Raw genomic sequence first — 23,906 nt, forward strand, 5'->3', positions numbered from 1 at the left:
GCCTAACAAAATAGTACTTATGTATATAGGTAAGCAAATTAACTTAGAAATTTTCTTGTTTCAGAGAAATCAAGCGACGATACCAATATAAAAAAATACATTAGTTTTCCTATAAAAAAATCGATAGAATCAACGATTTAAGATACTCACTAAATAATGTGATGGTCAGTGATATTGAACTATTACTATATCGTGTTGTATACGTTAGTCTTAAATTTCAATGTATTGTAAATAGCATATTGATGAATTCCTTTGACTGGTTTCAATTTAATATTATAGGAATACAATATCATGGAAACTAATTAATTAGAGTACAATAAGTTGGTCTTGGGCATACTGATGCTTATTTAGACGATAATATTCTTTGTTAGTTGATATCAATAACTATGTACATATAAACATTTCTTTGTTGCTACCCTACTAAATATACCTACTATGAAATATTTTCTTCTGTCTGTGACTGATATCTGATATTACAACTTTGGATAAATGCTAATCTACTTGTAACGAAGGTGTTTGAAGTGAATCTGGTAACAATGTCACCACTGTCCTTGATGACGCTAAACTTAAATATTTTATATGAATATGTCTCCATTTTATTCTAAAGAAACGAATTAATAGCATTAAATTTAACGATTGAAAGATTCTTTCTTCTCATACTGATAATCGAATTGCGATAACGTTTTATTTTGGAAAGATTTTATCATTTGCAGATAGTTTACTATTTGCTTCATATGATCATATATACTTACAGTATGATTGGCAAAATACGCCATTTATAAGCTTTCTTCGTATCGGTCCATTGCGCCAGATGTGAGTTGAAACTAATAGGAATAAAAATGGGCACACTACTTAGAGCTATGTTGCTATTATTTACGTATAATTTCGTATATCGTTGGTATGATGATTTTGATCACTATTAAACGCGCATACCTAATTATACGCGTATATTTGTATATTATCATCAAGGGTATTGAAATTCAAATGATCTGTAACTATTTAAGTATAAAAGACAACTTGATATAGTACTACTTCAATATAGCCGAACTAACACTGGGAAATGTTTTTTACGCCATACCAACTTTTTACAATAAATCATATCTTCCATTTTTTAATAATTGAAATGTCCATATCATAACTACTAGAACGGAGGTTAAGCTTAATTGATAGAAATTTAAAATGTTTTTCATTTAACATATTTATTTACTTTACTCTTCAATTTCTAATAATAAATTTATGTCATACAGGCCTACGCAGATGATGTGCCATGATCATACTACGTATAATCATGGATTCTCTTTGTGTCAATACTGTATAGCTATGAATTTATTTTACAACTTATAACAACCAACAAATTCTAAATTTTAAAATACAAAGGTGAAAGGAAAATTTCAGTATTACTTCCTTTTTGATTGTATAATTCAACTATCAGCGTGGATTACAGTACGCGTCTATTCTATTCTGCATGAATAGCAGGTGCATCGATTGTGGTCTGACAATAAAGACGTTTGCCATATTTGTTATCCTCTTTTATCCAGAAAATAATCTCAATTTTACGTGCAATGAACACCAAATCATGAAGCTTATCAAACGTTCTCTCGTCAGTTGGATCATACGCTACGCGTATCTTTGATCTAATCTGCGGTGTTTAACTATTGGCAGGTCTAATGCATAACTGTGCTGATTTCCTATCAGTCAAACTCGAGATACTTTCCACCGCAATGAGCATAATAAGATACGTGTCCGTTGCACTTTATTCGAGTTCTCTGCAATTGTAAAACAGATGACGTAATTTATTCAATTTTAAATTTTCTGCCACCTCCATCTGACCGATATGCCACTAGACAGCAATCTGTGACCAACAGTGACTGATAATTATAATTAATTGATGAATTAGTACTAATGTCAGTTTCTGGCCAAGCACGATAACTCAAGTCGACTTTGTTATGAAGGACTGTGATACTGCCAGACATTGAATACAAGTCTCACCATACTGTAGACGTGTATTAACTGAGATGGCATGTATACACGTAAATTAAGGTACAACGAAAACATCATTCGATTTGAATAGTAACTCTTCTGTCCGTACTAATAATAATTATTAATGTTGTGAAGCATAGATTTGTCTAGGCCGCTGGTTTTGCATCAAGTGCGAGAGTCGAAGATGAACTACTGCAGAAGAAGGTGTCTTCCTTCAATACCATTATTACAGTACTATACATTGTATACGTATACACTGTACACTGTAGCCTATGCCATGTTATGGTCACAAGCTGTACAGTACAGTACAGTACTGTACAGTCACGGACTAAGAAGACCTGGACTGATCACTCTTGGACAGACAGACACTTTTGGTCTCATTGCCTCCGGATATTGTACCAAACAACTGGTTTTGACAGTACCTTAGTAGGGAGACAATCGATTTTAAATTAAGTGACTTTTTCTAAATTAAGTAATATTACATTCAATCTTATTATCTGTTACTAAGTTCTGCTTGGGAACAGTTATATAAGTTATATAAAATCGTCGATGTGATTTAAATTAGTACCTGCCTCATTTGGTAAGAAAAGTCCGTCTGTCCGAAGGAGAGATCAGTCCAGTCCATGGTACAGTATTGTAAAATCTGGCGCCGAACCCCCCCAAAAAGAGACTGGTACTGTACTGTACAGTACAGAGTGGACGGGCTAATTTCTATGATTTTGGTGCAAACAGATGGATTAAATTTTTTTTTTTTGGACAAATTTTATATCAGTCTATAGAAAAAGAGTTCATTTACACGAATCTGTCATCAAAATTTACGTACGACGTTTACTTTCATCGTAATTATTAATTAAAGTACGCGAGACGCTACAGTACAAAGTAAAAATGAAGGTTTTGTAATCATTTCGCCAAAATGCAGCACAGTGTATTGTGTCCAACACTTCGGTATGACACTACTTCAGTATGCAGACCCTCGATTTTGAAATTGACTGATTTTTTCTCAATGAAGTAATATTACGCTCAATCTTATTATCTGTTACTGAGTTGGGATTAAGTTCCGCTTGGAGGCAGTTAGGTAAGATCGTCGATGTTATTAGAATTAGTACCAATGATTTAGAAAGCAGACACGGAAGATCCATACTACAGTACAGTAAGTAGTCATTTTTCGATACTCATTTGGTAGGGAATGTCCGTCTGTCTGAAGGAGTTTTCAGTCCAGGTCATCTTCTAGTAGTCCCATGACAGTGGTCGAGTTTCATCAACCAATGGGAACTAGCGGGCCTAGCCTAGTGTACAATACTGTATAATGTACGCTCGACTACTGTACTGTACAGTACAGTATACTGAAGTTTGAACTGGTTTGACAATGGCCTCGGACTTACATCAGTATGGACATGGATATGGAGGTGGTTTGCATCATGAGCGCTACACTCCACTTTGTAATTCTTCTTTTTCTAAACTAAATAAAGTCACATTTTTACATTAAGCAGTTTATTAGGACATGAATGTATTCCAATTGATAGCTGTGATTCAGAAATCAGGCACAGAAGATCCATACTCACTGCAAGTACTGTCTGTAACTGTATTTCGACATTATCGGCCGTCAAGTCCGTCCGATATTCCCTGCCTCGGATCAGCCTCGTGTCTTTTGTCCAACTACAATATCGGTGTCAGAGTCAAACGTGTACCGTACAGTACCAGGGAGCTTGGAGAGAAATACTGTACACTGTACACTGTACAGCGTTTTAAATTTCCTTTTGGATACTTTAATTTCAACTGGGAAAAAATACAACTACAACTGACGGGCTAATGCAGTAGTTTATACCGACATTGAGCATCATCCTTAAGTGAACTGTACAGTATGTATAGAAATGGTAGTATAGATGACATTTCTTTTCTACTTTTCTTCCAATATCTTGTAGGAAAACAATATTGCTGTACAACACTACCACCAGAATAAAGGTTGGAAAGCTTTTAGCACCATGATGGACTGCAGACTCCAATCCAATTGGTATTTACTGTATTTAGTAGGCCATGCTACCTGTACTATACAACACTATACAGTACAGTAGACAGACTGTGCAGCGTACAGTCTGGTACAGTACAATACGTACTGTACTGAACGTGCCGAGTACTGTACAGTCAGTATTTTGAGTGTGCGCAGAGTCTCAACACGTGTCCTTTGCCGTTACGATCAAGAAAATGGCGCTGATATGCTCAAGTAAGTCCTAAGATAGCTTTTACTCTTGATCGTTAGGAATCATTTCGGCTGTTGTACAAGTAGAAATAGCGATGAGCATTCTAAGATAGGAATGGTCTGTGCATGGATCAAACTACTTTGTATTCTACTGGTAGAATGATGACCATTGAGTTGATTCGTGTTGAAGAAGTGACTGTAGTAGTGTCAATGCTCGAGCAGCAAGTGCATTTTCTTACCGCTCCAAGCACAAGTTTCCTAGTAATTAAGCTTCAAAGTAGTCGTTACTGATGATGCTATGCTTTAATACATTAGGAATAAAATCAATAGATCGGTTGATTGCGTACTCTTGTATACCATGATTTTCGTGATAAAATGCGTTAGCGTTTCAACACCGTAAAAAACGACATCATGATCATTTCAGTGTCCAAGTAGATCAACGCATAGGAGATGCGTACGCGTCTTGTCCTTGATTCAACTCGATCATGCAAAGAATCGTCATTTCTGCGACCTGATACTGTAGCTGATTGCTATTCTAAGGATAAAAGCCGCTATGGCTACTTGGAAGCACACGCCATCAAGTCATCATCTTCATATCTTCTCTATTCTGTAGCCACTTCAAGCTCAAGTACTGTAATACGTATCATTGACAAGTATAGTTCTAGTCATACTGTACTATAGTCGATTTCACAAGCGACGCGTAGATTGCACAATTTCCATTGGCCATGCTCATGATGGGCATACTGTAGTAATCCGTGGTTATAGTCTTCAATAACTTACTACTGTATACTTTAATATGTCATGCTTGCAATCTTGTCATAAATGAATGCTTTATTAATTGACAGTATGCAACGAAGTCCCGGAGGAACCAGTGTTATCGCTAAAATCGAATTGTATATTTGAGAAACGATTGATCGTCAAGTATATCAAGGAAAACGGCAAAGATCCCGTATCTGGCGATGATATTGAAGAAGCTGATTTAGTCAACATTAATTGTAAGTAGAAATTTTCATTTCTCAAGATATAAATGTTCATAGATAAAAGTAAAGTAATATCTCACTTGGCGATCAGCAAGTTCACTTGTTGTATTAACATTGTACTAGTATCAGTTTTGTAGTTGGAGAGAATGATCAACAGCGCTTTTACGTGCTAGTATGATACTCTGGACTATACTTTGATTTATGCCTAGAAAAGAATGCTTCTATAGTCTATATTTTATCGTACAGTATTATACATATCTGTTAACACTTACCTTGGCAACAAGCTCTTGAACTAAAATACTGCACTTGAATACTTAAATTATATGTTAGCCACACCAGTATCAAAGCCTCGGCCACCTTCTGCAACCAGCATACCTGCGCTATTGAAATCGTTACAAGATGAATGGGTAAATAGAGAAATAGGAACCTTCTGAATTTTGACCAAAATTGCATGTAAAAAAATTGTAAACTAACTGATACTTTGTACTTAGGATGCCTGTATGCTTCATAGTTATACCTTAAGGCAGCAATTGCAGACTACCCGACAAGGTTTGATACCAAGTGCTATGATAATGGGCATTTTATTTATAGGCTTTAGAATAGCGATAAGCATCCAGTGAGATAATTTTATATCAATCTTCATGTCTTATTTCTCGTATTGTTCCTTTAGAGTTGTCGCATGCTTTATATCAGCATGATGCAGCATGTCGTGTCATCGCTCGTTTAACTAAAGAACTTACAGCTGCTAGAGAAGGTAACGATATAGTTAACAAAAAAGTCTTATCCAAATTTCGCAAACATACAATTGTCACACATAGATATGATTGCTGATATGCATTGATTGAAGAATACAATACTTTGCACTCAATGTGATCTCTCGTTCGACATTTCTTCCTCAGCTTTAGCAACATTGAAACCTCAAGCTGGCGTTTCGGCTCCTGCTGCTGGCGCTCAGCCTGTGGTAAGTTTGATGCTTCAACTTCGTTAAAGGGTTACTTGCATGGGTAATAGTAGAAATCTCTCAAATGGTCTTGAACAACTTCTAATTATATACTGTATGTGCTTGACATGCTATCTTGCTTCATTAAGGAACAAATGGAAGTTGAAGATGCAACGCAGGTTAGCATAGCGTCTTTAAAGTTAATGAATACATATACATACTCTATATTCAGTCCGACCTTACTATGTATGCTGTAAATTGTTAATATCTCGCAACAATGATGATCGTAATAATCACCATCTTTCGAATGATGGCAAACATATGATTTTATATTTTCTTGTCATCTGAGATGCGAAAAACTATCCTTAAACTTAAATTACTGATGATTAAATGGTCTTGATTAATAACGTCTCATACTGTGTATTTAAAAATAGGAAATTGGTCTTACGAAGGCAATAATACAAAAGGTAGGTGGCTAATAACTGTCTAAAATTTATCATGATATACTTGTATTGTAAAATTCTAACTGATTTAATTTTTCTCAATCTCGTTCCTTTAGCTACAAGATACGTCAGTTGCTTTGACTTCGGAACGTAAAAAGGTAAGAGAACGACCATCGCTTACTGTATTCTGATTGGACGCCGATTCAGTTTTGCATCCATCTTAAGTACTACGGTGGTCTTCAATTTACTGTTTCATCAATAGGGTAGCATTAAAGTATTTTTCTTTTTTTGTTTCAGAGAGGTAAAACTATACCTGAAGGTTTAGCTAAGACAAGCGACATCAGCAAATACGCAGAAATAGCCTCACTTCCTGTCAGTACCGCTTACAATTGATCTAACGATCGCCTAGAGTCAGTTTTCATGTACATAGTATAACCTGACTTGCAATTGTTTCACTTAGGGTTTGCATAGTGCTAGTGCTAAAGGAATTTTGACCATTGATTTGCAAGGCGGCAATCCTTCTAGAATAGTAACAGGTAAGGTGCTCCATAATGTACTCTTATATTTTCGAATTGCTGATCGTTAATTTAAAAATATCTCCTGGATTAACGGATTTTGAATAATTATCTATTTTAGGTGGAGTAGATAAAAACGTCGTCGTATTTGATCGTACAGAAGATAAGATTATTGCGACGCTAAAGGGTCACTCCAAGAAAGTTAACAAAGTCATATATCATCCGAATGAGGTAGCGCAAATCGTTAACTGTCAACAATATTTACTGTTCTGATACGCTATTGCATTGTACGTAGGATATTGTTTTTAGTGGTTCTCAGGATTCTACCGTACGTGTTTGGTCAGTACCGGAATCGTCGTCCCGACATATGATAAAGGTTAGCTATATATATCGTAAAGAATTTATTGGTTGATATTGTCACAAGAAAATAACATATTATACTATCGTACAGGTCCATGAGAAAGCAATCACTGGCGTCAGTTTGCATGCTACAGGTATATTTTTTATATGCATATTTTTGAACAGAAAATATCTCCTACGACAAGATTATTATAATTGCTTTCCAAATATTTCTTCAGGCGAATACCTACTTACTAGCTCTGCGGATCAGGTAACGTACCATTCTTTTGATTCTTCAAGAAGCTGTATACATACTCTACCGTCACTAATTTACGGGATTATTTCGGCATCTAGTTATGGGCTTTCTCTGATCTTCAGTCTGGAAGAGTTATCACAAAGTCTGACCCTGGTGACAAACAAGATGGTACGATTCATCGATTTTATACAACTGTTATCAAATTGTTAACAATAATGTTGTTTGCTTTAATCATAGAATTCACATGTGCCGAATTTCATCCTGACGGTCTTATCTTCGGTACTGGTACATCAGATGGGTTAGTATAATAATCTTTGTAGTCTCACCAACGCTATACCCGACTACAATCATTGTTCTTGTCAATTAATTTATTTGCTAGGATCATTAAGATTTGGGACCTTAAAGAGAGAACCAATGTTGCAAATTTTAGCGGACATTCCGCATCAATTACTGATATATCATTCTCTGAAAATGGGTTAGAATCTAGATTTTAATAATGATTGATTTTATACTTCAATTAGATAATTTAATATGTGATATTTCTATTTAAAAAAAAAACAGATACTATTTAGCAACAGCCGCCGAAGATAGCACGGTAAAACTATGGGATCTGCGAAAGTTGAAGAACTTTAAATCAATTACTTTGGATGACAGTGTGGTATGATGAGTTTGACAATCATTCTATTGACCGTTGATGATAATTTTATCAATCGGTAGTAAATTCGAATATGTAATTGTTGATATTTATAATACTATTAGGTTAAATCCGTATCTTTTGATCAAAGTGGTACTTATATGGTAATCGGTGGATCTGATATACGGTTAGCCATTTTTGTAGTATAATAGATATCGCACTGACCAAGACCATGCTGTTCAGTAATCTAATCTTGCTATGTTGTGAATAATAGGGTATATTTATCCAAGCAATGGCAGCTTTTGAACACCTTATCAGGTTAGTTACCAAATGGAAGTGTGAAACCGTGTTACTGTTGAGTATTGATTTTATCTGGTTATTTAACGTTAGGTCACAGCGCTGATGTTACTGGAGTAAAATTCGGTTCTAATGCTTCCTGCATCGCGTCTTGCAGTATGGATCGTACTGTCAAATTCTTTGGTCTGTAATACGGAATCTTGGATATTGACCTTTAGCGGGTCTTTACTCGCGTAGATTTACTTAAATTCTTGATAGCCTGTTCTATGCACTTTCAAGAAGTTCACTACCCTAATTATTATTTCCTGTAGAATCTACAAAGTTCAAAAATCATCTGTATATTAATTATAGTACCTGATAAGAATGTCAGTAAGACTATCGGTTCATTCGAAATGTAGAACATGTTTTTGACTTCTTTATGTACTAAACTATACGAACCGTTGTTCGTTGTCTGTTAAAAATTATCTACTCTGAATGTAAATTAAAATGCGTGAATCTTGTAACGGTGATGGACACCGTGAAAAGTAAGGTAGCACGATGAACTCGTACTTTACCAACTATTTGCAACTGAAAATAACTGTATTGCTGTTTGATAAGTTTGAAAATGTATAGCGAAACCCTTTTTTAAGCAATGTTTTCATACTGTTGCTTTATATCTTGCTGCAGAGCTAACAATTATAATTATGATGGTACGTCGACTAGTTAATAAAGCGAAAATTTGAAGACATGCGAAAAACAAAAACGTTATGTGCATCGCGTAAAATTGGGTTCTTCACTCTATTAGTACAATGCTACATGGTAATCTATATCAGATTTCAGTACTATAAATGTCTAAAATTCGCTAACTTTTGGAATTCCCTCATGGTATATCATTGCTTACTGTAGCACAGTGATTAGCTTACTGTGTAGTGCTATTATGACGTTATTAAAGTCGGTGATAACAGGTTCTTATATACAGGTTACAATTAGTTATCTGCACAGGATTAGGGTTAGGGTAACAGTCTGTACACTCCGGATCGTCGAGCTTCGCAATTATTAGGTAATGACGCAATCCGCAACTTATCCCAAATTCGTCAATATAACTCTGTAATAGCAGGGACTAGCCAATAGTGCCATACTGTCCTATACTACTACTACCTTGCCGTGCTGCAGGTCGGGTCCGGCTTTCCACCGCTCTCAACTGCTTGATAACGTCTATAGTGACGTAACCACTTTCCGTTGTCAATATTCTCAAGAATAAACTATCTAATTCTAGTGGAAATCGACTGATGATGGCCATTAGTAAATGATCGCGGAGGTATTTTTAGCCGAAATGAATTTATCTTCACTCTAATTTCTATTGCTATCCCTTTACCCTTTCGACTGATTGGATTAGAAGAAATTCAATTGCCATCGTAGACGATTAGACAACAATCCTTATCTATTGCCCGATCGATTTATCTAAAGATATCTATTTTAACTTCTTCCATTGAATCATCATGAAGGAAACTACTTTAAATTATACTTTAACTATTGTTATAGCATTGCTCGATCTTTTGATCTCTACGGTTATCATGATGCATGGAAATGATTATACCTTATTTATTGTCAATGCAGTATTCTACCAATTCGGTCTATCCAATTTTGATTTATGGTTATTTTCTATCGTTCGTTTTGCACTATCGATCGGTTGCCTTCTTGGTATCATTCGCGGTAAGAATACTGCTATTAAAAGGATTAAGACAGCCATGAAAGCGAAATGGCTTGTTTTGATGATAACGATTGCTTATCTAGCATCCAAACTATTAGTGTCATTAGAATATAATGCATTCCATAGCCAACAATCATGGCTATGGGTAGCACTTGGTGTAACTCTCTTTTTTACCACTGTTTGGTTGAGTACAATCCACATGCTAACTCGATTATATTTTACTCCTGTTCACCGCCAAGAAGATAGCAACACTTTAACGGTTGGTGTTAATAGTAGTGAAGCAGGTAGCCAACAATCACTTGTCAGCAATGAATCAAGTGCGAGTAGTTTACAAAGTAATGATGAAAATATCCAAATTTCATCTTATTCTGCAACAACTTGGCAATTATTAAAGTTATGCAAACCTGATTGGCATTATATTTTTGGCGGATTTATATTTTTACTTGCAGCATCGGTAACGGAAATATTTATACCATACTTTGAAGGACATGTTATCAATGATATCGTCAAATCAACATCGGATACCCAAATTCGGGATGCCATTATCACATTAGGACTAATTACTTTTGCCACTTCAGTTTGTACTGGGATCCGTGGTGGCTTATTTATGGTTGCAGTGGCACGAATGAATATCAGGATTCGAAATTTACTTTTCCAATCTGTTGTCAAACAAGACATTAGCTTCTTTGATCAATCGACCACCGGTGAAATAACGTCTCGATTAACGTCAGATGTAACTAAAATGAGCGATGAAGTAACACTCAATATTAACACTTTCCTGCGTGGCATTATTAAAGTCATTGGTACTACTATCTTCATGTTCGTCTTATCCTTTCGTCTAACAGTAGTTACCTTAATCAGTTTACCACTTATCGCGATTATAGTTGACTATTTTGGAGAATGGTACAAGGTAAGAGATTCTACGTTTGCTCATATCCAAAATTGATTGATGCAGTTTACAACAAATTAGTGTTATATCGTCAATATTTTTACTGCTTATTCAACTCACTTTTTTAACATCGATACCATAATGTATAAAGTAATCATAGCTCCAGCATTGTAAATGGAGTTAAGAATGCTACAAATAATCCTTAGTGCCGTAATCATTCCGTTGCATGTGTTCATTCATTAATCAATCACTTATATCTATTATATAAACTGCGTACTTAATCTTAACTAGCCAGTCCATGTTTTAGATGGGCAATACAGTACTATCGTTATGAATGATGATATTCTAAACAATGATGTAACTAACTACATCTTGTCAATAATAAATTATCCAGAAACTATCGAAGAGCGTACAAGATTCATTAGCTAGTGCTAATGGCGTCGCAGAAGAAGTCTGTTCTTCTATCAAAACTGTCCGAAGTTTCGCTTGTGAGTCCTACGAAATCCAACGATATGCTAAAAAACTGAAAATAACTTACGGCCATAAATTGAAGCAAGCCATCCTTTATGCAGGGTTTGAATTTACTAACGAGGTAAAGTACTACGTAAATAAAATGCTATCTCAGCTTGTTCAAAAATTATAAATTTTTGTACCTATACCCGTAAAAGTATTTCAATTACTTTAGTAAAGCTTTGTCTTGCAGTATTACGTTTATAATCGTTGCTTAGAGCCCAATATCAAACTTTAGACTACCAAAATATATTTCTATAACAATTAAATTATACTTATGTACCATCCAGAAGAAATTGTATGCTTACGGTATATTTATATTAGCTCTTTAATTTTTACTTTCAAAGATAGGAAAGCTGAGAGAAGTTATCGTTCTCTTACTACTAATGTACATAACACTTCTCCTCTTGTTTATGTATAACAGCACAAATGCTTCAAATACTGAGAACTTATTAATGGTTACAAATCGTGAAAGTAGTTGTCAACAGGGCCTGAATTACACTCTTATTTTTCGCCTGCATTAATACCTTCAATAAATCGATAAAGATGCTTTCTTTAATGCAGTATTTATTATGAAGTAATCTTACTTTTACGATCGAATTTTCGGTTAAATGTCCTTTCAATTCTAAATTTTGTTGTAGATGTTGGATCTTGCTATTACCGTTGTAACCTTGTACTATGGTGGTCATCTAGTAATTACCGGTCAAATTTCAGGGGGAATGTTTATTGCTTTTATTTTATACCAGCTTGAAATGGGAGAGTCTGTCGAGGTATATTTAGAATCAACAAGAACGAAATGTAATTAGTTAGAGGATGTTTTAAAAATGTATTGAACTGTAATATGGAACGCATTCAATATTATTCGATGACTCTCCTAACAGCTACGTTATTGATGTAATAGGACTTAGGTGAGGTTTACACTGGCTTAATGCAGGCAGTTGGCGCAGCAGATAAAGTTTTCGAACTGTTAGATCGAAAATCAGAATTTACTTGTAATGGTACATATGCACCTGCACAATTATCTGGCCATATCCAATTTAAGGATGTTTCTTTTTCCTATCCATCAAATCGTGAGCGAATGGTACTTGATAAGGTTTCATTTGAAGCTAAACCAGGGGAAGTTATTGCTCTCGTAGGACAAAGTGGTAGTGGAAAATCAACATGTATTAGCTTGTTAGAAAGATTTTACGAACCGGCAAGTGGAGAAATTTTAATAGATTCGCATCCTATATCGGAATATGATCACGAATATCTCCACCGTAAGGTAAATCCTAGTAATATAAAAAATCTATTTTTTCACATAATCTACTAGGCAAAATATAAGATTATTCTGCTAACCTTAGCTTTCATTACATCGATTTAAATAAATAAATAATATTAAAAGATATCGTAATGGTTATTTCAGATGGCTTTAGTTGGGCAGGAACCTGTATTATTTGCTCGTAAACTTGAGGAAAATATAGCGTACGGTCACGAAAACTGCGAATTTGAAGATATTAGACAGTCAGCTATTGAAGCTAATGCGGACGAATTTATACAAGATCTTCATCATGGTTATGGTGCTTACGCTGGCGAGCGAGGTCATAATCTATCAGGCGGTCAGAAACAAAGAATTGCCATTGCTAGAGCCATCGTTAGAAAGCCTTGCATTTTATTGCTTGACGAAGCAACCAGTGCCTTAGATGCATATAGTGAACACTTAGTAAGCTTTGTTACTTCAATCTAGTGATTAATCAACACGATCAACACTTTTCTTTACAATTTTAATGTTTTGAATTGGTATAATAGATATTTGAGGAAGTATACTGCAACATATATATAGTATCTGTTAACTAAATTGTTCATCTAATATAATTAGGTACAGCAAGCAATAAAGGCAAACTGCAAGAATAGAACAGTTATTATCATCGCTCATAGATTAAGTACCGTTGAAGATGCCGATAGAATTTTGGTAATTGATAAAGGCAAAGTTGCTGAAGAAGGAAATCACTTTTCTTTATTAGCTAAGAATGGAATCTATACCAAACTGGTCAAGAACCAATTACTCAGCACGTCTAAAGATTCCCCTCAACAAGATGAACTTTGCTCAGATGCTGATCAAAAAAGCCCCACTACTCCTTCTCTAACAACTGAAGAGATTTAAATCCATAAAGGCTAATATATGATAAAACTTGGCATGCCAAAACACTTCTAATTTATAATGTCATCGCCATCTACTGCGTTTTAGCCATCAAGTGGCCATATAACTTTGACTAACTGGATTACGGTTGACTGTAATTTAATATGTATCGTATAAACTTTTAATTCGTATTATTTGAACACCGCATGAATCAATATTGTGATATCTCCTAGATTTATTCTATTACATTCGAGTTGCAGAATTTCATCAAGCATCTGATTTAGCATTGTCAGATATGTATTCTTAACCAGAATTGATAGAATCAGGAAGATGCGTGTGGCTGCCATCTTTTCAAATTTACTAGACGTATGTTGCAATAAGCAAATAGTATTTATTTTCAGCATATTAATATAATCATTTTACGATATCAAGTTAGGGTTCATCTAATTTTAAATTAATATATTACTCTCCGAAAATTGGTTTAAAATTGTTATTATGATTTGTTACCTACAATAACATTACATAGAAGAAGCAGGTTTATCTTACGCTATGTAGTAACTATTAGAATTTGCATATCCACATTATTATTTTCAATGGAAATTCTTAGACACTTATATAATCATGGATTCATAAATGCAGGCATTTATACCAATAAATCTACGTACCTATTTAAAAAAATACAAAAATATTTTGTATATTTAATATGCACGTAAATGCTTGGAGAAGGTACAACGAAAAGCTATCGTTCTTGTAAGTGCACAGCATGGGATAGATAGTCTCTAATCGAAACGAACTACCGTACTTGCTCATTTCTATGAACTTTCTATGAACTTTCTAAGCCAGTTTTCGTTCATGAAAGAAGTAAATCCATAATTTTGAAGATAAGCAGGATCATCTCTTATCATTGCTGTAGGTGAATAGCTGCGTGATTTGACGGTACTTAAAAAGGATATTTAATGACACTCTTCAAATACAAATATCTTATTCTCAATACATAGATATCCATTTTTATGCCTTTGAGCACAAGATATATTATTGATACGGTACCGAGTAAATCTTGGAATATACGATCTAACTAAGTATAAAAAATCTATGCGTTAGTTTTCGTTTACTATTAGTCCATCATAAGTAAACCCTTATAGCAAAGTATTCATCCCTCTACATACCAGTATAACATGTACGAGTCTTAAACATCAGCATAATGTTTTTTATTTACAGAAGATTGGGTAAATTACTTTCGGAGTTACAGAATATAAGGGAAACTTTAGGGTAAAAACTCATTTTCTTAGCAAGATAAATAAATAAATGAATATTTGGATGCAATCTTTGGATATGACGTGGCGATCCGAATAAAAGAGCGACTACGTAATTCTTACTGTCAACTATCGTAAGACAGTCCTGCAATAAAAGTGACTCACAATAACTGTCTTAGTCAAAGAGTATTTTTCTAAAAGGCTTTATTATATAGTTTTAGGAATAGTAGAGCAATTATTAATTACTACAAGAATCTAGTCTAAAATCCAAAGTATTCCGAGCTCAAAGCGAAGTGAAATCTTTTCTCTCCCTATGAGCTCGTCTCTACAATTCTGAAATAAATTTCGCTAAATCTATTCATGACAACTTAATTAATCTGCAGTCAGACTTGAGTCATCAAATAGAATTCCTTTTCTCAAATAGAACATCATTATCTTCCACAATCTGAATCACTCTACTTAAGATATCACTACTCTTTTATTAATCTCCAGCACCTTTCGATGTTGTGCATCTTCACAATTACAGTGTTTCATGTCACATATATAATAATTGGTCTACTGGCTAATATTAGCGCTACATCAACAATTTCTAATATAGTAGTTATCAATCATCTAATATTAGCTTTACGATAATGTCTGCTATTGGTAGCCTAATTACATCAATATAACTATCCTTATAATCGAATATGGGGCGCATCACTACAAGTCCTTTAATTCTTATAGTGTGAATATGTATTCAAAATATCAACTATTCCGTTAAAGTTTAAATTTAATCAAGTTCTCATAAGGATCCATGGGTTCAGATTCAAATAGAATTTAAAAGACTAGTCTTACAGTGCGTTAGAATACAGCTTTAGGATTATGCATTCGTCACTAATAAGAATCTAATGGACGTTTCGCTTAGTACGTATGTCTTGCAACGAAGTTTCCTACCATCAATAGAGGTAATTTCACATCAATAACTTAGTAGACTTAATATTGGTTCAACTATTTACTGTAAGGCCAATTATTCTTTCGTTAGTGTCTGGCAGTGCTAGGTATTGTATATATATGGCACCTCCACAAGTATGTCACATTTGACACATCATACCTATGTGCCGTAAGTATAGCAAATGCTTTTAACAGGTGTTATTATATGAAGCATCTTGGAAATAAAAAATAATGTTTGAATTATCTTTGGGAATAGTAACTTAATGGAACTTACTATACAGTCATGATCATTAAGATAGCCTTAAAATTGTACGGAACATTAATTGGGAATATGGATACTAAAATTGCACCAGATAAATTTTTGAAGTATATTATCACATTAAATTTTACTGCGTTTATGAGATTTAGGTTTAACATTAGCGTGTAATAGTACGGATGTGTCCCGTTAGAAATTATCTAAGGTTAAGAAACTATCAATTAATAATTAAAAAAGGGGAATCGTAAGTACATTATTAGGACTTTAATCGGAGTACATTAAGCCATCAATCAATACTGTAAGTAAATCAGCAGGCTTAGTATCTGCAGTTCCATTTATTTGTGCATTATAACCAATATTTTAAAATAACTATGTAAATATTAGCCGCACACGTAAATTGGATAGATATGAAATTTCATAAAGAATGTAATTGTATAAACAACTAAAAATTTACTCCATTGACTATGGCATTTTGATTCTACCAAAAACAAGAAAATGCTAATCATACTATTAATGATAGCGTTTAGACCGATGAATTTTTTTTCACATCTGAATGATTTATTATTCAATCTACATATGATAAAATTAGCAGCATAATAATAACACATTTTCCAATCACCAATGGTAAAGCTAGAACATTATAGTAAATCTCCTGGGGTAGGAACTATCAATAAATAAAAGACCTACTGTTGACATTTGTTTTAGCAAGGGGATGCGATTCAAATGAGCAACAACACTGCTTCAGGACGGTCGGTGAAACTTAAATAGCCTATAAAAGCAATTATTAAATCGATTTATCGCCTATAGTGACTTGCTCCATTGAAAGAATTTTTAAACTAGACTCTACCATCTGGCTTTCAACATGTATTGCCACATCATGTCATGGTGCAAAGCGAACAGAACAATTATTACTTACTGGGTGGCGATTTGGATGGCTCTTTTTGATATTTCGATTACAACAGTTGTGACCATAGCAGCTAATAATGGTAGCTTATGCAGTCCACATTTAAAGTCCTATCAAATTGATCAATCTGTATGCGATCTGTGGGTACTTTCCTTGATACGATTCATTTTTGCCATAGCATGTGTTGGTGCAATCTTACGCTACAAACGAGCCGCTATTGATCGAATTAAAATCATCAAAAAATTTAAATGGTTTATTATAGCCCTGGTCCTTGCATTTTTAATTGCTAAAGCAATCTCAAGGCGACATCATTCACGTATTACTGCTTATAATTGGTTTGAGATATTTATTGGAATAACTGTTCTATTTACGTTGTCTTGGCTATTAATTACCTTCCTTCTCTGTGGATTATCTATTTCATCGATTCTTAGCGATGATGGCATTACGATTACTCGAATACCATTACTGGATAGTTCTAGAACTACCCTCAAATCGAACTTCAAGACAATTTTTCAACTTTTACATTTATGCCTCGATGACAAATACTATATTTTAATTGGGTTTATATTTTTCCTGATAACAGCTGGTATCGATATTGCCGTACCTTACGTCGACGCTCTAACATTTCAAGTCATCTTTAACGTCGGTGCTGCTCGAACAAAGCTTTATCTTATTCGAAATTTAGGCATTTTGTTAGCTTGTCGAACCCTTTGTGTAACAATTCGTGATTACTTGCTCGATGTACAAATAGCACGAATGATTAAACGAATTCGGCAGAAACTTTTTGAAGTAATTCTCAAACAAGAAACGGGCTATTTCGATACGGTCGATTCTGGCGAACTAACATCGAGATTAATATCTGATGTTAAAATCTTAAGTTCCGATATGACATTAAGCATCAATTTATTACTGAGCAGTATTATACGTTCTGTGGGAATGGCTGTATTCATGTATGTCTTGTCCTATAAGCTAGCTTTACTGACCTTTATCTATATGCCCTTGGTAGCCGTCGTCGTGGATTACTTCCAATCAAAGTTTAAGGTAGATCAACTTATGTCTAAACTTATGCATAAATTTTATCGCTAGCTATTGTCATGAAATCTTTCGTAGCTTCTATGCTTTAAATGAATTTTCCGATATTTGTATTTGTTTAATTCTATATAATTAATTTTTAACCTTTTCATTTACGGAAATTTTTCTAATTTAGATAAGTGGATAAAATTTTACTTTTATTTAACGATAATGAAATACCAGTATTCATGCATATATTGAATCAATTTCTGAGCTTATAGCATGCATAGTATTAAGATAAAGAAATATTTCGAATATTAGGTATTATCAAAACGAAAACAAGACGCTATTGCTAATGCAAATTCAGTCGCCAACGAAGTGATTCCTTCTATCAAAGTTGTTCGCAGTTACGCCAATGAAAAAGGTGAAATTCTGCACTATAATGATAAAGTCACCGAAGTATATGGCTATAGTCTGAAATTGGCAAGAGTTTTTGCCGGATTTTTTGCTTTAACTGATGTAAGTTTATCGATAGAATTTCTATTTTTAAATTTTTTATCAGTAAGTAGCTAGCTTAGGGAAACCTTTGATTGTTACTAGATTTTCCATTTTAATACTCGGACTTGTCGTACCGATAATCTCGAAATGCAAATTTTACTTTTATGTCCATAGCGATTTTTAAGAATAACCTGTTGTCTATAGAAACAGCACGAGATCGAAATTGTTCTGCAATGCTATTATTTGTTAATATAGTACTCTATTTTAAGTGTTACTATTTCAATTTAAATCTGTATCATGCCTTAATTACCTTATCAAAGAAAAATTCCCATTGCTATTTCAAGTCTTTGATTCGTTAACGGAGGGAAAAATTTTCAAGACCTTATTATTTGCAATAGAGTAATAACTACTCATTTACGGATACTACTTTTGATGAGGGATCAAGTTATGTCTAAAATATAGGGTTATAACTAACATGACTAATAAGATAATTACGATCACTAGATATTGGATTTTTGTTGTAAATTAAACCAGTCATTCGAAATAACGCTTTATTAATATGATTCCGTGAAATATTTTACGATCGATAGATTTTTTAGCAAGATATAGATTCGATTTATTTTATTTATTCAACTTTATTGTATTCTTGTATAACATGTACTACCTTCTAATTGTAAAGCAACTTCCAGAGATTTTATGATGAATTATTGTAGCAACCCTTTTAAGATTACCTTTATCGTTGAATATTAATCTGTGTATTTATAAAATCTAGTCCCTTAGAATTACTCTTAAAATAATTACTCTTTACTACGGGAGCTACCTTACACATCACGAAGCTATCGACAGTACAACGATCTTCGCCTTTATCGTATTTCAGCCCATACTGCAAGGAGCAATACAGGTATTAATAGCTTTTATAGCCATGTAATCCATATATGCATATATATTCAACAAGATCTTTAAGGTCAGTTTTCTAAATCGTTTTATATAGTTCAGTTGACTCTATTAGACTATCTCATGCTTAATAAAGCACGGTAGAGCACTTAGTAAGAAATAACATGTTAGATATACTACCAAAACCAACTAAGGTATTAGAAAATGAAAACGTTATGGTACCTACTGTAATTACGATTACTAATTAAAGTAGAGTATTCTACTTCTTTCTAGCTAGTCTACCTTCTCTATAGCTACTATACCAATAAACCACCTTTTATATGCTTCGTAGAGATATACGTGTTATCATAAGTTGAGAATGATAATCTTATCATATTCGAAAAGAACTCTACTTAAACTATTACACTTAATAATGCAAGTTTAGATTGATTCTATCTGACGATTCCTTTCTAATTTAAGCTACTGGTTTTCATCATAGATAAATTTCTATTGATACATTTAACATACGCTGTGCCGTATTAGATAAATGTAAGCATTTCGTATCAGCTTAATTATATGGTGCCTTATGATGTATAACTATAATATTCTCAAGAAAAAATTACAACTATCTAAAAGTGATCAGGTTAGCATTATACTCTTTTACCAGACAATATCTACTGTTATCAACAAACTAAATTAGTCACAGTTACAAACTATTTAAGTCATACCTTATCCTAACTTTTATGTACATCACCCTGTAACGGTCATGATTATTTTTACAATATAACCACCATACAAGGAGGATTCTAGTAAGTAATCTTCATAACAAGTGGCTAACACATGCGTACCTTACACACGTACAAAAATAATTTTTTATTATAGAATTAGCATAAACACAGTATTTCCCCGTTATTTTCTATGTAAACTTAATTACAATTTAGTAATATTGAGTGATTCTGAGTGATATTTATTATCCCATTATTAGTTTAAGCACTACGTCAATATGGCAGGCTAATGATGCAATAATATGATAGGACGTAGACTGCTTAATTATAGTACTTGATGTAGTTTAAATAACAAAATAATTTACCATGTGGCTGTAATGGTGGAATTACCTTTAAATGATTGAATAGTAGCAAGAAGGTCTATTTATTGACATAATCGTCAACTCACCGATGGGTATAAATTTCAATAAATACAGGCAATTAAGAAATACTAGACATCAAAATTCTTCATATCCTTTCCATATTTATTGGATGTCGACTTGATAGTAGCTAATATATAAATTTACAATACGATATCGAAGCTATACCATTTGCGTTTACGTCGCATCATGCTCGAATAAAAAATTCTACATGATATGCTTTATGATGCAAGTATTTATTCACGTATATCAATATCATCGTTATAAAAGGTTACGAGTTACTATTTTTGTTTCGACTAGGAAGTTGGAACAATATATGCCGATTTATTAGGGGCTATCGGAGTTGCTGATAGAGTGATGAAACTATTTACTCGAATACCTGAAAAATGCGAGTATGGTGATGAAAAGCCATCAGATTTCAAAGGCTATATTCAATTTAACAATGTTTCCTTCGCTTATCCAAATAAACCTGACACTATGGCAATTGAGAACCTATCCTTTAGCGTTAAACCTGGTGAAATTGTTGCACTTGTTGGTGCAAATGGTTCTGGAAAATCAACAACCATCAAACTATGTAAGAGGTTGTACGAGCCGAAATCAGGAGAAATTCTTCTTGACTCACGTCCGCTATCAGATTACGACAATCAATATTTACATTCCAAAGTAAGCCTTATTAAAATTATAAATAGACAGTTGGCCATATACATAATTTTATTACTTTATAGCTAGAACAATCTATACAACACTATCGAATAGAACTAGGGAAGGAATTCATTAGAGTTAATCTTGCTAAATGACTAATAAAGTGGCCATTGGATAGCAAACTATAAGTTACTGCTACGCAATTATACTTTGCAGAAATTAACTAAATCATTCTGGATAGCTAATCTTGATGGTTTCCGTACAGTAATAATCAATTTATATGAGCTACATTATTTGGAATAGTTTAGTTGTAATAGCTTTTACCGTATGTAATTATAACTAAGTCGAACAAGCTAAATTATTCTGATGAGTTAAAATCGTAATAGCTTTTTACACCATCATAGCTAATAAGCAAGAATAAGTCTAAATATTTAGAATGGTAAAGTTATGATAACTTTCATATCATGGATTAAAATAGAAAGGATCGATTTAAGTTACTTTATTTATGGTAATACTATTGTCAATATTTGCATTCCACTAGGTAGCAATGGTAGAACAAGGTCCAACCCTATTTAGTCGTCTCATTAGTGAGAATATCTCGTACGGATATAAAGACTGTAAAGACCGTAAAGACTGCGGAGACTGTGAAGATTGTAAAGACTATAAAGAAGGTAAAATGATCGATGCGGCAGTAATGGCAAATGCGGACGAATTCATTTCTAAATTAGAAAATCGTTATGCAAGTCAAGTCGAGGAACGAGGCCAGAATTTATCGGGAGGTCAAAAGCAAAGAATTTCCATAGCAAGAGCACTAGTTCGTGATCCTAAAGTTTTACTTCTTGATGAAGCAACTAATTCTTTAGATCCAACGAGTGAGCGTTTGGTAAGCGACTAATAAAACGATAACCAAAGTGCGCTATTTCTCTTCGTAGCTTCTTGTCTAGTGCATAAATGTAAAGCCCTGACGATTAATCTATCTTCACGAGAGTACAGTTGCACCAAGTACACTAAGATTTAAGATGTTTTACAATCATATTATGCTTACTTTTATTCTTACCTATATAATTGTTGTCCATGCAAGAAATAAATTTCGAATCAATCAATTGCCTATTATAGCATTAATTCAATTAATACAAAATGAATGTTGATTTGATAGGTTCAGGAAGCTATTGAGAAAGCCTTTAAAGATAGGACTGTTATTGTCATTGCGCATACAACAAATACCTTTAAAAGAGTGGATAGGATTTTATTTCTAGAAAATGGGAAAATTGTTGAAGAAGGAAATCATGAAGAACTCTTAGAAAAAAATGGTCGTTATGCCAATTTTATTCAAAAATAGTTAACTGAAGATAACTATAGTCAATAGACTTTAATGCACTAAGAATTCAGTAGTGTAAGCAAGATGGTAAAAACAAATAATTCCTTATTAACTGGCTCTAATTTGATTTAGTGGAGCATAAAGTGTCTTGATGATGTAACATTCTGTATGTCATGCTGATTTTTTATCTACTAAGCTATCACCACTTTCTGGTTCTATGTTTACAATCATAGATTTAAAATGACTTAGCTATACTAATTTAAGCTGCAATCAAGAGGTAAAAGCTTGAGATTCATTTAATGCTACTTATTTTATTGCTTAATTTTCGTATGCAAAATTATAAAGAAAATTACATTTAATTTTTAATGCAATACAACTTTCATCAAATTGACTTAATTTTGTACTGTAGTTATAAAATAATATTTTGAGCTTATTTATAGGGTCAGAACTCTTAATATCTGTTATACTGCAGATTATTTAGATATAATCAGTAGCTACTAAAGTAAGACCCGATATAGGCCGCAAAGATATTTATAAGCTTGTGCAAACTACTCAATAATAAGTAAACATACATGCAGAATAAAAATTTTTAAGATTATTTCTACTTGAGTGATATGCGGCTATATATTTAATCTTGACTTTCGAACTAGCTGTGTGAAGTTACGTGATCTGGAGATTTACTGCTGTAATGTAAAGCAGTAATTTTTACTTAATAAACTACTTTTAACCGCTACACTGTGATACTAGTTCAAGTAGGCTAAAGGCAGCATTTTATTGCACTGTCACACCAATATTGCAGTGCCATTGAGACAGTATTAGTTTATGATTTTTAATTAGACCTCAAGTGAGGTCAATTTTCAGCGACTGAAATTTATTCAATCCTAACGTCAAATGTTAGAAGCATATACGCATGTCTCTGTATTATTATACATGGCTCAAAATCGCATTATGATCTTAAAAAATAAAATTTATCTATAAATTTTAATAGAATACAGTTTTTAGATATCGTATTAGTTGTCAAGAAATCTAGTCAAGGAATAAATGTTCAAATGTTCAATGATTACAAGCTGAGCCTTATAATACAACATGAGAAATCTCCACTGGGTTTATGAAATGACTTTATTAATCAAATTATTAATTCTTTATTTTGGCATAAATGCGGTATCGTTACTATGAGCTTTACTTTTTAAAAGTTTGGGTCTGCCTGTTTGATTCTTTCATATTCTTTCGGCTATGAACGGAATATATTTATAATTGGTTATAAGACAAAATATCGAAGACCTTAAAA

The 23,906-nt window shown here is 33.4% G+C and overlaps 3 protein-coding genes across 3 annotated transcripts; all 3 read left to right on the top strand.

Annotated features, from left to right (window-relative positions):
* Nucleotides 1-4,182: 4,182 nt before the first annotated feature.
* TRIADDRAFT_64168 (uncharacterized protein) lies at nt 4,183-9,298 on the top strand (the record flags this gene model as incomplete). Its single annotated transcript, XM_002115174.1, has 22 exons — nt 4,183-4,201; nt 5,023-5,172; nt 5,488-5,564; nt 5,649-5,706; nt 5,828-5,911; nt 6,057-6,118; nt 6,247-6,276; nt 6,532-6,564; nt 6,657-6,698; nt 6,838-6,912; nt 7,001-7,076; nt 7,177-7,286; nt 7,351-7,431; nt 7,507-7,549; nt 7,634-7,665; nt 7,749-7,818; nt 7,888-7,948; nt 8,030-8,125; nt 8,212-8,308; nt 8,410-8,471; nt 8,559-8,602; nt 8,675-9,298. 22 exons carry the CDS (start codon nt 4,183-4,185, stop codon nt 8,770-8,772), a joined length of 1,500 nt encoding a protein of 499 aa, XP_002115210.1. The 3' UTR covers nt 8,773-9,298.
* Nucleotides 9,299-10,470: 1,172 nt separating this feature from the next.
* TRIADDRAFT_29304 (uncharacterized protein) lies at nt 10,471-13,813 on the top strand (the record flags this gene model as incomplete). Its single annotated transcript, XM_002115175.1, has 6 exons — nt 10,471-11,181; nt 11,555-11,752; nt 12,312-12,440; nt 12,572-12,934; nt 13,076-13,372; nt 13,529-13,813. The coding sequence occupies 6 exons, from the start codon at nt 10,471-10,473 to the stop codon at nt 13,811-13,813; spliced, it is 1,983 nt and encodes a 660-aa protein (XP_002115211.1).
* Nucleotides 13,814-17,852: 4,039 nt separating this feature from the next.
* TRIADDRAFT_29297 (uncharacterized protein) lies at nt 17,853-22,639 on the top strand (the record flags this gene model as incomplete). The annotated part of the gene is made up of 7 exons (XM_002115176.1): nt 17,853-18,173; nt 18,465-18,662; nt 19,414-19,542; nt 20,959-21,321; nt 21,842-21,926; nt 21,972-22,183; nt 22,457-22,639. Coding segments are annotated over 7 exons (1,491 nt in total), but the record flags the coding sequence as incomplete, so codon positions are not given.
* Nucleotides 22,640-23,906: the final 1,267 nt, after the last annotated feature.

This window comes from Trichoplax adhaerens, genomic scaffold, assembly GCF_000150275.1.
Source record: "Trichoplax adhaerens TRIADscaffold_10 genomic scaffold, whole genome shotgun sequence".
NCBI lineage: Eukaryota > Metazoa > Placozoa > Uniplacotomia > Trichoplacea > Trichoplacidae > Trichoplax > Trichoplax adhaerens.